General features: G+C 42.5%; 1 protein-coding gene across 3 annotated transcripts in view; it reads left to right on the top strand.

Annotated features, from left to right (window-relative positions):
- Positions 1 to 12,423, top strand: part of FGGY (FGGY carbohydrate kinase domain containing) — a 319,083-nt gene that overhangs the window by 51,987 nt on the left and 254,673 nt on the right. For all 3 annotated transcript variants that reach the window (XM_073593859.1, XM_073593858.1, XM_073593857.1), the window contains exon 4: positions 5,094 to 5,245. In XM_073593859.1, the coding sequence (XP_073449960.1) occupies positions 5,094 to 5,245 (152 nt within the window). The remainder of the gene's footprint in view (positions 1 to 5,093; positions 5,246 to 12,423) is intronic.

The following is a 12,423-nucleotide window of genomic DNA, read 5'->3' as shown; positions in this document are numbered from 1 at the left end:
CAATGTAAACATGTTCTAATTACTTTATGTATTCTATATCATGTATTGATTTCTTTTTGGAATGTTGATTTATGTATATTCTCTGGCTTTTATAATTTGTAAAGTTATACTAATGTTTATTTATAGCAAAATGCATAGAATTATTTGCTATAAAAACTTTATGACAATCTAAATTAATTAAAAGCTATTTTACTCCATTTTATTATTGCTCCCGTGTGCTTCATGGAAAATAACAAATATGTTATACTTACCTGCTCTATGTAATGGTTTTGCATGTTTCACATGAACTGGCTGTCCTAAAATGCAACACGTGGAAATGCGCAAAAAAAAAGGCATACGCGTTTGGGTGCACCTCCTGGTGTGAGACCGAGCCCTGAAGGCTTTCAATGACCCTTTTTTAGACATGTGCAATTCGTTTAGTTCCAAATTAGTTTTTTAATGAATTTTGACAAATTTGTTAATTCCGAAATTTCCGTATATTCAGAAATTCAGAAGTTGGGAAATTGGAAAATTCAAAATGAGGAAATTGGAAAATTCGGAATTTCAGAAATGTGAAAATTCGGAAATTTGGAAATTTAAAAAAAAACGAAAATAAGAATGAAAATCTGAAAATTCGAAAACTTGAAAATCTGAAATAACTAATAATAACTATTAAATTATAGGAATTGGAATTTCCTTTCAAACTTGGCTGTTAGTGAACGTAACGAGTACGAATTTATCCGGAGTTACGAATTATCTGAAATAACGAATGCCGTATCTAAAAGAATGGAACGTAACGATCTAATAATAACAAATAACAACAAATAACAACAAAAACCTTTTTATTATTATTATTTATTATTAATTTGTTCCATTCCATTTGTTTAGATGCGGCTTTCGTTATTTCGGATAATTCGTAAATTTGTATGCGTTATGTTCTCAAACAGCCAAATTTGAAGGGAAATTCCAATACCTATAATTTAATAGTTAGTTATTATTAGTTATTATTTAGAATTTTACTGATTTTCTTTCTTTTTTTCGGATATTCAAATTTTTGAATTTCCGAATTCCGAAAATTCGAAAATTTCGGAATTCGAAAATTTGGAAATCGAAAATTCAGAAATTCGAAATTCTGAAATTTGGAAATTCGGAAATTTGAAAATCCAAAAATTCAAAATTCTAAAATTCGAATATTCGAAAATCCAAATTTTCGAATTTCCGAATTTCCGAAAAAAGCAAAAAAAACCGAATGAAACGAAAACGAACAATTTTTTTGTCGGTGCACATGTCTACCCTTTTTGACACAACAGTCAGACTGCACTTGTCCTTGTCGTTTTTTCAGTCTGGCCAGCAGGTCTGAATTTTGGAGAGGTAATATAGTAATATAGGAGGCGGAGTCAGGCCGACTCCCCCTCTTTAATTCGTTTTTCATGTGGCTCAGAAGTGACTTTAATGAAGGAAAATGGAAACTGTTTGGAACGTTCTTATTTATATTCTTTGAGTTGCAGAGAACTGTGACCAGAAATCTGATGGGCATAACACCATGAAAACAGCCTGCGGGGGGGGGGGGGGTTGGACGCAGCCGAAATGTTTTATTTTTTTTTAATTAGTAACAATGAAAACATTTATGACTTATTTGCTGTGATAATCTTCAAGTCTCCGCCTCTGTGCGGTCTATAGAACGCACCTGTTTTGACTGCGGCTCGCGTGTGAAGGCGATGAAATGCTATGAGGGATGACTTTATGTCATGTCTTTATCTACATACCCTGACACCCAACATCGATCAAAATGAAAAATGGGTCGAGCGCTAACGGCAGCCCCAGGCTGATTGGGGTCACTGAAACCGTCGAGACTTCTCTAAAGCTGAGCTTCAGGCGGACAAAAAAAAATATACAGATTATTGCAGCTCTGTATTTATTAACACATCAGTACATGAATTTTTCTTATTTTTATTACTATTATAATACAGGCTTTATCCCTTTCATGACTAAGCCTATTTTTGGTGTTTACAAGTTAAAATCCATATTTTTTGCTAGAAAATTACTTAGAGCCCCCAAACATTATATATATTTTTTTAGCAGAGAATCTAGAGAATAAAATTGTTGCAATATTTTATATCACACGGTATTTGTGCAGTGGTGTTTCAAACGCACCTTTTTGGGAAAAGGGACACTTTCATGAATTAAAAAAAAAAACAAAAAGTTAGCCCAATTTTTTTCTATAATGTGAAAGGTGATGTTACGCCGAGTAAATAGATACCAAACATGTCACGCTTTATAATTGCGCGCACTCATGGAATGGCGACAAACTAAGGTACCTAAAAATCTCCATAGGCGACGTTTTAAATTTTTTTTACGGTTACCAGGTTAGAGTTACAGAGGAGGTCTAGTACTAGAATTATTGCTCTCGCTCTGATGATCACGGCGATACCTCACATGCATGATTTGAACACCTTTTACATATGTGGGCGCGACTTCTGTATGCATTTTCTTTGCTGTGCGAGCTCGCGGCGACGGGGGCGCTTTAAAATATTTTTTTTCTTATTTATTTTATTTATTTTTATATTTATAAATTGTGTTAAAAAAAAAAAAATTTTGATCACTTTTATTGCTGTCACAAGGAATGTAAACATCCCTTGTGACAGTAATAGGTGGTGACAGGTACTCTTTATGGAGGGATCAGGGGGGGGTCTAAAAGACCCCCGATCCCTCCTCTGCACTTCAAAGTATTCAGATCGCCGTTTTCGGCGATTCTGAATACTGTATATTTTTTAAAAACCGGCGCCATTGGCAGCCGAGTAAACGGGAAGTGACGTCATGACGTCGCATCCGTGTTTTCTGTTAGAAGGAGTTGTAAAGACAGAAGGTTTTTTTATCTTAATGCAGTCTATGCATTAAGATAAAAAACCTTCTGTGTGTAGCAGCCTCCCCAGCACCCCCCTAATTACTTACCTGAGCTCCTTCTCTCTGCAGCAATGTCCACCATTGTCTTAGCTGTCCCAGACACTCCTCCTGATTGGCTGAGACACAGCAGCCGTGCCATTGGCTGTCAATCAAAATCAGTCAGCCAATCAGGGGAGAGGGGGGCAGGGCCAGTTTGGAGCTCCGTGTCTGAATGGATAGACAGAGCTCTGGCTTGGCTCGGGTGCCCCCTGTAGCAAGCTGCTGGCTGAGGGGGGCACACACCAGAGGGAGGGGCCAGGAGAGCATAAGAGGGACCTGAGAAGAGGAGGATCGGAGCTGCTCTGTGCAAAACCAACTGCACAGAGGAGGTAAGTATAACATGTTTGTGACACATGTCAAGGGAGCAGTAGATCTCTGTCATGTCACTAAGGCAGAACGGGGAAATGCTTTGTCACGCTCCGTGACACAATCGCGCGCACCCACAATGCCGCATCCTAAAGGGGAAGTACCTGTACGCCCCTTTGCCCACCCGTGCCATTCTTCCGACGTATATCGGCGTGCGGCGGTCGGGAAGGGGTTAAAGGAGGGGAAAGCACAGGGAAAGCTCGTTTGGCTGTACTTCTGTGGATCACAGGAGTGCCGTTTGTTCTGAACTCCTGTGACCCGTTTTCAACAGACAGTGGGCTAAATCCTGCTGTCAGCTGACACCACAGAGCCGGTCCAGGCTCGGGCAAGATTGCAGCAATATGGTCGAGATCCATCCACATGCCTGGACCGGCACCTAGCTCAGCCTCTCAGAGAGAAAGCCTGAGCCGGCCGCATCCGTCCCCTCCACAGTCCAGCGCTCTAGTGAGGGGATGGGGCAGAGCAGAGAGCCAGTGATTGACAGTCACCGGCTCTCTGCTCACAGAGCTCTGAGAACTGAGCGATCAGCGGTCTTTGATCGCTCGGTTCTCAGTCTTAGAGTCAGCGGGGGAGAGGTGCAGCATCCACCTAGGTAAGTATAATTCTTGAAACAGAAATCCCTAACTTCTCTTTTAACTGTGTCCATTGCTCAATGCCTTAAAATATAGACATGTGCACTGACAAAAAATTTGTTTTCGTTTTCGTTTTTTCGGAATTTTCGTTCCTTTTTTCGGAATTTTCAAATTTCCGAAATTCGAATTTCCTGAATTTCCGAATTTTCAAATTTTCGGAATTAAAAAATTCAGAAATTCAAAAATTCGAGAATCCAAAAATTTGAAAATCTGAAAAAAAGAAAATCAGTAAAATTCGAAATAATAACTAACTAATAATAACTATTAAATGATACTGTAGGTATTGGAATTTCCTTTTAAATTTGGCTGTTTGTGCACGTAAAGAATACAAATTTATCTAAAGTTACGAATTATCCGAAATAACGAATGCTGCATCTAAACGAATGGAATGGAACAAATGGAACAAATTAATAATAAATAATAATAATAAAAAGGTTTTATTAGTATTATTGTTATTTATTATTATTAGATCGTTACGTTCCATTCGTTTAGATACGGCATTTGTTATTTCAGATAATTCGTAACTTCGGGTAAATTCATACTCGTTACGTTCACTAACAGAAAAATTTGAAAGGAAATTCCAATACCTATAATTTAATATTTATTATTCGTTAGTTATTATTTCAGATTTTCGGGTTTTTGAATTTTCAGATTTTCATTCTTATTTTTGGGTTTTCAAATTTCCAAATTTTTGAATTTTCAAATTTATGAAATTTCGAATATTCGAACTTCCTAATTTTGAATTTTCTAATTTCCTAATTTAGAATTTTTGTATTTTCGAAATGTTCCAATTTCTGAAATTTCCAATTTCCGAAATTTCCAATTTCCGAAATTTCCAATTTCCGAATTTCCGAATTTCGAATTTTCGAATTTCCGAATTTCCAAAATTCCGAATTTCCTAAATTTTGAATCTTCGAAAATTCAGAAATTTGAAAATTCTGAAATTTGGAAACTTTGAAATTAACGAATTTGTCAAAATGAGTTAAATGAATTTGGAACTAAACAAATTGCACATGTCTATTAAAATGACACATTTAAGATTACAGCTGCACTACTTCTACCTTTGTGAATTCATCTTTAGGTTATTCTTGGTAATGAAAAGAGATTTAGACCAGTCTTCTGTCAAGGAGACCCCAAAACAAGAAATGACTTCAGAATCTGCCTAATTCACAGGTGACCACAACAGAAATGTGATCATGTGGATGGATCACCGGGCTGGAAGTCAAGTAGACCGCATCAACCAGACCAAGCATGCTGTTTTGCGTTATGTTGGAGGCGTGATGTCCGTAGAGATGCAACCACCCAAACTACTTTGGTTAAAGGAGGTGAGTTTCTTATACTGGTCCTGACAATAATGCAGTCAACCTATGGAGGGGATCTGTGGGCCTTCAAATGCTCTTCCCTTCTATTATGACTGCTTTTGACCTTTGGTTCACTTCTAACCCTGGTGCCTTCCTTTTTCTGTTACTCCGTACCTGGAATTCATACTAAAGCTGCATTAGCCACCTGGCCAAGTGTTAGTAGGGTCTGCAGTTGTTTTGTTTTTTTTTTGGATCAGCATCCATAAGAGGCTGCATTTGTGTTTTTTCTTTTTTTTTAGATCAGCGCACACATATTGGGGACAATTTGGAACCAGGGGGTCTCCAGACTATGGCTCTCCAGTTGTTCAGGAACTACAGTTCCCATCATGCCTAGCCATGTCTATGAATGTCAGAGTTTTCCAATGCCTCATGGGACGTGTAGTTCCGCAACAGCTGGAGGGCCGTAGTTTGGAGATCCTTGATTTAGACCAGGGGGTCTCCAAACTTTTCAAACAAAGGGCCACTTTATTGTCCTTTAAGACTTTAGGGGGGCCAGATTGTGGCCAGCAGGGGCAGAAAATGTCACGGGCCCAGCATCAGTGAGAATAAATATGGCGTCAGGCAGGGTTGGTGGTCAATAGGAGGAATATTCCCCCTATTTGTATTAGGAATAGTATTCCATCATTGGTATCAGTGGAAGATTTAATGCCCCATTGTTGGTGTCAGTGAGAGGAATAAGTGCCTCATATCAGTGGAAGGAGTTGTGCCCCAAGGGCCGCATAAAGGCTAGCAAAGGGCCACATCTGGCCCTTGGGCCGCAGTTTTTGAAGACCCCTGATTTAGACAATAGCCAATTAATAACCTACCATAGTTACATAATTAGTTAGGTTGAAAAAAGACACAAGCCCATCTAGCGTACCAGCGTGTCTTTGGCATGTTGGAGGAACATGCAAACTCCATGCAGATAGTGTCCTGGCTTAAAGCCAAGGACCCCAGTGCTGCAAGACATAAGTGCTAACCACTGTGCTACCCTTTAACCCTTTCGCTGCCAGGTTCGTATATCGTACACACCTGACATGGGGGTGGGGGGGTATCACACACAATCCGGTGGCTGCAACCACCTGGTTTGTGTGTAAAACTGACAGGCAGGCTCCAGCCTGTTGGGTAAAAGTATCCGGGTGTGTACCGAGCCTTATCGTGGCCACACCGATCAATTTTCAGATGAGAATATTCAGACGAAAAATCTTTGTACATTCACTGAATGCCGCCCCATTGCTTCCACACACCCCTGTTACTAGCAAGCCCCACCCCACGTGTGCGTACCCCCACCATTTATTCCGGGCTCCACGTGCCCATCTGCAGGCTTGGGGACCAACATGGAGGGTGGATTGAAGGAAGATGAGCGGAGGCAAATCCGCTCCCCTCCCCTTCTTGCTGTGACCCGGAAAGTGATGTGTATGATGTCACTTCTGGCTCCGCCTCTCAGTGTCCCCCTGGCCAGCAGAGCCGGTGGGAAGGGATGTTTTGCAATGCGATCTGCATTGCAATACATCCAGTGAAGCCCAGAGGAGACATTCTGAGGTCTTTTAGACCCTGAATGTCTCATTAAAGGAGACCTGGCAGCTAAAAATCATCACATAGGCATAGGGGACCTAAAGTCCCCAATGTGATGGAAAAAAAAAAAATTAAAGGGTAAGTTCACCCTTACAGAAAAATTTGTACAGTGAACTAACACTGGACCCCCTCCTCATCCTCCCCCCCGGTCTCGCTGACCTGTAGCCCGGCGATCACCCGCTAGGAGACCTCGTGTAGCCGCCTCATTAGTCCAGGGGCTTAGAAATCCCCTGTGGCTTAATCTCCTAAACGTCCCTCGTAAGGAGGTTCACATAGGAGCATCCTAATTGGTCGGCGCTGTCACGTGGGCTGCGCCGACTAATCAGAACCCGCGTATCCCGTCCTGTCACCGCAGGCGAAGAGGATAGAAAGCCGCAGGGATTTCAAATCCCCGGACTGGTAAAGCGGCGATACGATCTGTCAGAATGAGTGATCGCCGGACTCCAGGTTAGCGGGGGGGGGGATGGGAAGGGGTTCCAGTGTAATTTCACCTTACAGATTTTCTGCAGACTCGGCTCATAGACTTGGCTGATCACAGGGCGCGCCACGCCGCACCCTGCAGGGGGCGCGCAGGCCGCTCGGGCACGGGAGGACGTCTATTGACATACTCCCGGCAAAGTAGGTCCGCACTGTAGCCATCATTCAGCTATAGCGTGTGGATCTGAAGAAGTTAAAAAGGGAGCCTTCCTGTTTGAAAAGAATAGTTTGCATATTGTTTCTTTCATATCGTACAGAATTTACTGGCCTGTGAGTTGAGGAAGCAGAAGGGAGAAACCTGATACAGAAGACGTAGTGTCAGTTGTCTACCCTCCTATTGACCTGTTCATATTGGGTTAATATTGGTGTTCATTTACAACAAAGGGAACCTTTCATCACTATATTTATATTGCTTCTTTGATAATTACAGATAAAACAGTTGTGCATGTAGGAGTGTTCCTTACTAACTGTCAAAGTTGACATATACTTATTTTGTGTTCTAATTTATACAGTAAACATATTTGAACTGTTTCTTTAATACTGTGCGAATCTCTATTTACTACTACAGTTGGTAAGGTGACTGAACCCAGGGTGTCAGAGGTAATGGATGGGGTAAAGAGTCAATTAGCAGCCCTCACGGGGGTACCGCTACACATGCATAAAACAGAGTGCACTGCAGGGGGACTACTTGTAAAGTTGAAGCTATAGTAGGGAGCAGGAGCCGCATAAGCTGATGCCTCCTCTGTAGCACTGGCTCCTGTCCCATCCTGAATGCAGGAGTTTTGGCGTCATTTCAGAAAGTGCACCACACTTGCAGGATATACGGTAATAGAAGTCTATGGCAAAGCGTAGCTAACCCAGCAGCGTTATAGGGGGCTCAGAACAGTAAAGGTTCATTTACATTTCCAGTTTGGGAGACTGGTGTTTTTTACCACCCCAGCCGCACTCCTTTTAGCTGCAGTGGCCAGGGTTGTCACCGGCGCCCCCGTACCTTTGGCCAAATGCGGTACTGCACACCACAGAGGCTTGAATCCTGCTCGCCTTGCAAGACAACACTCGCAAACCGAGTCAGGATTTTTTTTTAAATAATGGCTCGTATTGCGAAACGCTTGTTAACCACGTTACTCGCAATCCGAGGTATTACTGTATCTATATTGGATAACACCATTCAGTTTGGGAGGGTGGTGTTTTTACCACCTCAACCGCACTCCTTTTAGCTGCAGTGGCCAGGGGTGTACACAAGTCGCACCTGCAGCAGGAGTTATATTCCCTGTCATGCAGTGGGGCTGGTGCTCAAAATTTTTTTTTTGGGGGGGGGGGGGGGGGGGGCAAGCAAACAAACTGAAAAATTCTGAAAAATACTGAAAAAAAAAACATCAATTGCAGCCTCACTGTGCCATCAAATGCAGCCACATTGTCCATCAAATGCAGCCACTGTGTCCATCAAATGCAGCCACTGTGCCCATCAAATGCAGCCACTGTGCCCATCAAATGCAGCCACTATTCCATCAATTGCAGCCACTGTGCCCATCAATTGCAGCCACTGTGCCCATCAAATGCAGCCACTGTGCCCTCAATTGCAGCCACTGTGCCCATCAATTGCAGCCACTGTGCCCATCAATTGCAGTCACTGTGCCCATCAATTGCAGCCACTGTGCCCATCAAATGCAGCCACTGTGCCCATCAAATGCAGCCACTGTGTCCATCAAATGCAGCCACTGTGCCCATCATATGCAGCCACTGTGCCCATCAAATGCAGCCACTGTGTCCATCAAATGCAGCCACTGTGCCCATCAATTGCAGCCACTGTGCCCATCAATTGCAGCCACTGTGCCCATCAATTGCAGCCACTGTGCCCATCAATTGCAGTCACTGTGCCCATCAAATGCAGCCACTGTGCCCATCAAATGCAGCCACTGTGCCCATCAAATGCAGCCACTGTGTCCATCAAATGCAGCCACTGTGCCCATCAAATGCAGCCACTGTGTCCTCAATTGCAGCCACTGTGCCCATCAAATGCAGCCACTGTGCCCATCAATTGCAGCCACTGTGCCCATCAATTGCAGCCACTGTGCCCATCAATTGCAGCCACTGTGCCCCTAAATTGCAGCCACTGTGCCCATCAATTACAGCCACTGTGCCCATCAATTGCAGCCACTGTGCCCATCAAATGCAGTCACTGTGCCCATCACTTGCAGGTATGTCACCCTGATGGCTCCAGTCCAGCCCGGCATTGCGATCATCCGACCTGGCCTGGATGGGCCCAGTGTCAGTGTCTGAGTAAAGATTGAATCCAGTTAGTCAGACTGTCAGCGCTGTGCAGGAAAGTGTCAGTGTGTGCAGGGCGGAGGGGCGGGCGCCGGGCGGCAAGATCTCAGAGAGGAGTGCAGTCTTGTCTGAGCCTGAGGCCAGCGGCATCAGTACTTACGTTTACCCACAGGTGCCAGCACTGCTCAGGCCTCAATCCAGTCCACCGGACCCACATTAGTCGACTTCACTCATCTCATAGCAGTGAGTGATGGCCGGGAAACCGGAAGTGACGCTGCGGTGCTGAAAAAGCACCGCCCACCGTCCTCCAGTCCCCGCCAATACAAAACAAGTTACTGAAGTATTGACAAATATGTGGAGAGTGGGAGTGTTTGCGGACGCTTCGCTTGCGCCCCGAACACTCCCAAATTAGCTTCCCAGCTTGCAATCAGCTGATTGCAAGCTGGGAAGCTTCCCATAGACCGCTGTGTGTCTGACGCCTGGACACGCTTAAAGGGCCTTTTGTTTTTTTTTTGGAGAACGCCTATGGATGGGCCGCCACTGCTCTCATGTTTGGTGAGTGTAGCACCCTCCAAGCATGACCCATTCAAGTGAATGAGACCACTCTACAAGTGCCCTGCAACTTTGTGCAGTACAGCAAATAAGGAGGTAAAGCAGGCAGCGTTGTGTTGCTTTCTCATAACCTGAAATGAATATATAAGAACCAGTGCGCAAAAACCCAATGTACACAGAGAGTTACCAAACTGACGGTAAAATACCAGATAGAGAGCTGCCAACATAGATAGGTAAACTCAATTCCCCAAGATAGATAATGGATAAAGATATGTGGCGCTACTCCATCAATCAGTGATAAATAAATAATCCAAAATCACAACTAGAATAAACTATGCTGTCGGATGAAGTACACACAATGGGCTCCACCTTGTATATAGTTATAGGCCTAGAGATGAATATCGCCGTACATAAGTAAATCAAAGAAAAAAATATGCAATAAACACAATAAATGGTGAATACCAGTAATCAAAATGCTTAGAATCAAATGTGTGGTTATAGTGCTCACATGAGTTGAATAAAAATAATAATATCAACCACCTCTCATCAGGTGGCAAAAATAAACCTGTGAATATAGTGAACTGGCTTCCCAGGCTGAAAAACACACTAGAACTCCATAAACAAACAGTGTCCAATGTATCGCAGGCACCAGCTGAAGATCAAATCATTTCTAGTACTGATGTCAAAAATACGTAAATCTTCAGCGTGAGCTAAAAAGTGGATGTATTAGACCAACATACGGTCAGCAAGAATTCCTATATGATCGACTATCTAAAAAATATTTTTCACAATAATGCAATCATATCATAATAATCTAGTGCATAATAAGTGATAAAAACTGTAATACAATAAATCATAATTATAAATATTATAAATAATTTAAATTGATGAAAAATCAAAATATGATAGGACAGATAATCCCACAAACGAGACACTGTCCCAAACAGTGACAATAGTGAAATTAGTCCATACAGAAAGTGCAGTAGTGATTGGTGACTTCCACACAAAACAGTCTTTGAATATGGTGCAATTTGTGCAGTGACTGGTGCTTTTCTTCTATGCACGTTCTAGTGCATCTCCCAATTGTTTCCCCTAGCCTCTCACCTCCAGTAGCGGCCCCCAATGGGCCAAGTAGAGCGGGTAGATAATCTAGGAGAGGATGTGTTTCCTTCAGTGTTTCTTTAGTGTCAACTCCTCCCGCAGTTCCCAGCACTCCCAGCAATCCCAGCAGTTTGTTTAAAAACAAAGGAGAGGTCTCATGGTGCAGTATTAAATACACGTTTATTGAAAAACATAGCAACTTACATTTAAAATAGCAGCAAACAGTGGATGTCAAAAAGCTTCCGGGTTCGGCCGTCCCCGAGAAGCGTCGGCACCTGACTCCTCCTACCCTGACGCGTTACGTCACACCACGTGACTTTATCAAAGGGATCTTTCTTTTTCAATAAACGTGTATTTAATACTGCACCATGAGACCTCTCCTTTGTTTTTAAACAAACTGCTGGGATTGCTGGGAGTGCTGGGAACTGCGGGAGGAGTTGCAGAGAGACGGACTAATTTGACACTAAAGAAACACTGAAGGAAACACATCCTCTCCTAGATTATCTACCCGCTTTACTTGGCCCATTGGGGGCCGCTGCTGGAGGTGAGAGGCTAGGGGAAACAATTGGGAGATGCACTAGAACGTGCATAGAAGAAAAGCACCAGTCACTGCACAAATTGCACCATATTCAAAGACTGTTTTGTGTGGAAGTCACCAATCACTACTGCACTTTCTGTATGGACTAATTGCACTATTGTCACTGTTTGGGACAGTGTCTCGTTTGTGGGATTATCTGTCCTATCATATTTTGATTTTTCATCAATTTAAATTATTTATAATATTTATAATTATGATTTATTGTATTACAGTTTTTATCACTTATTATGCACTAGATTATTATGATATGATTGCATTATTGTGAAAAATATTTTTTAGATAGTCGATCATATAGGAATTCTTGCTGACCGTAGGGACTCTTTGCACTGTATGTTGGTCTAATACATCCACTTTTTAGCTCACGCTGAAGATTTACGTATTTTTGACATCAGTACTAGAAATGATTTGATCTTCAGCTGGTGCCTGCGATACATTGGACACTGTTTGTTTATGGAGTTCTAGTGTGTTTTTCAGCCTGGGAAGCCAGTTCACTATATTCACAGGTTTATTTTTGCCACCTGATGAGAGGTGGTTGATATTATTATTTTTATTCAACTCATGTGAGCACTATAACCACACATTTGATTCTAAG

Source organism: Aquarana catesbeiana, linkage group LG07 (assembly GCF_042186555.1).
Source record: "Aquarana catesbeiana isolate 2022-GZ linkage group LG07, ASM4218655v1, whole genome shotgun sequence".
Lineage (NCBI taxonomy): Eukaryota > Metazoa > Chordata > Amphibia > Anura > Ranidae > Aquarana > Aquarana catesbeiana.
This window is presented reverse-complemented; position numbering and strand designations above follow the sequence as displayed.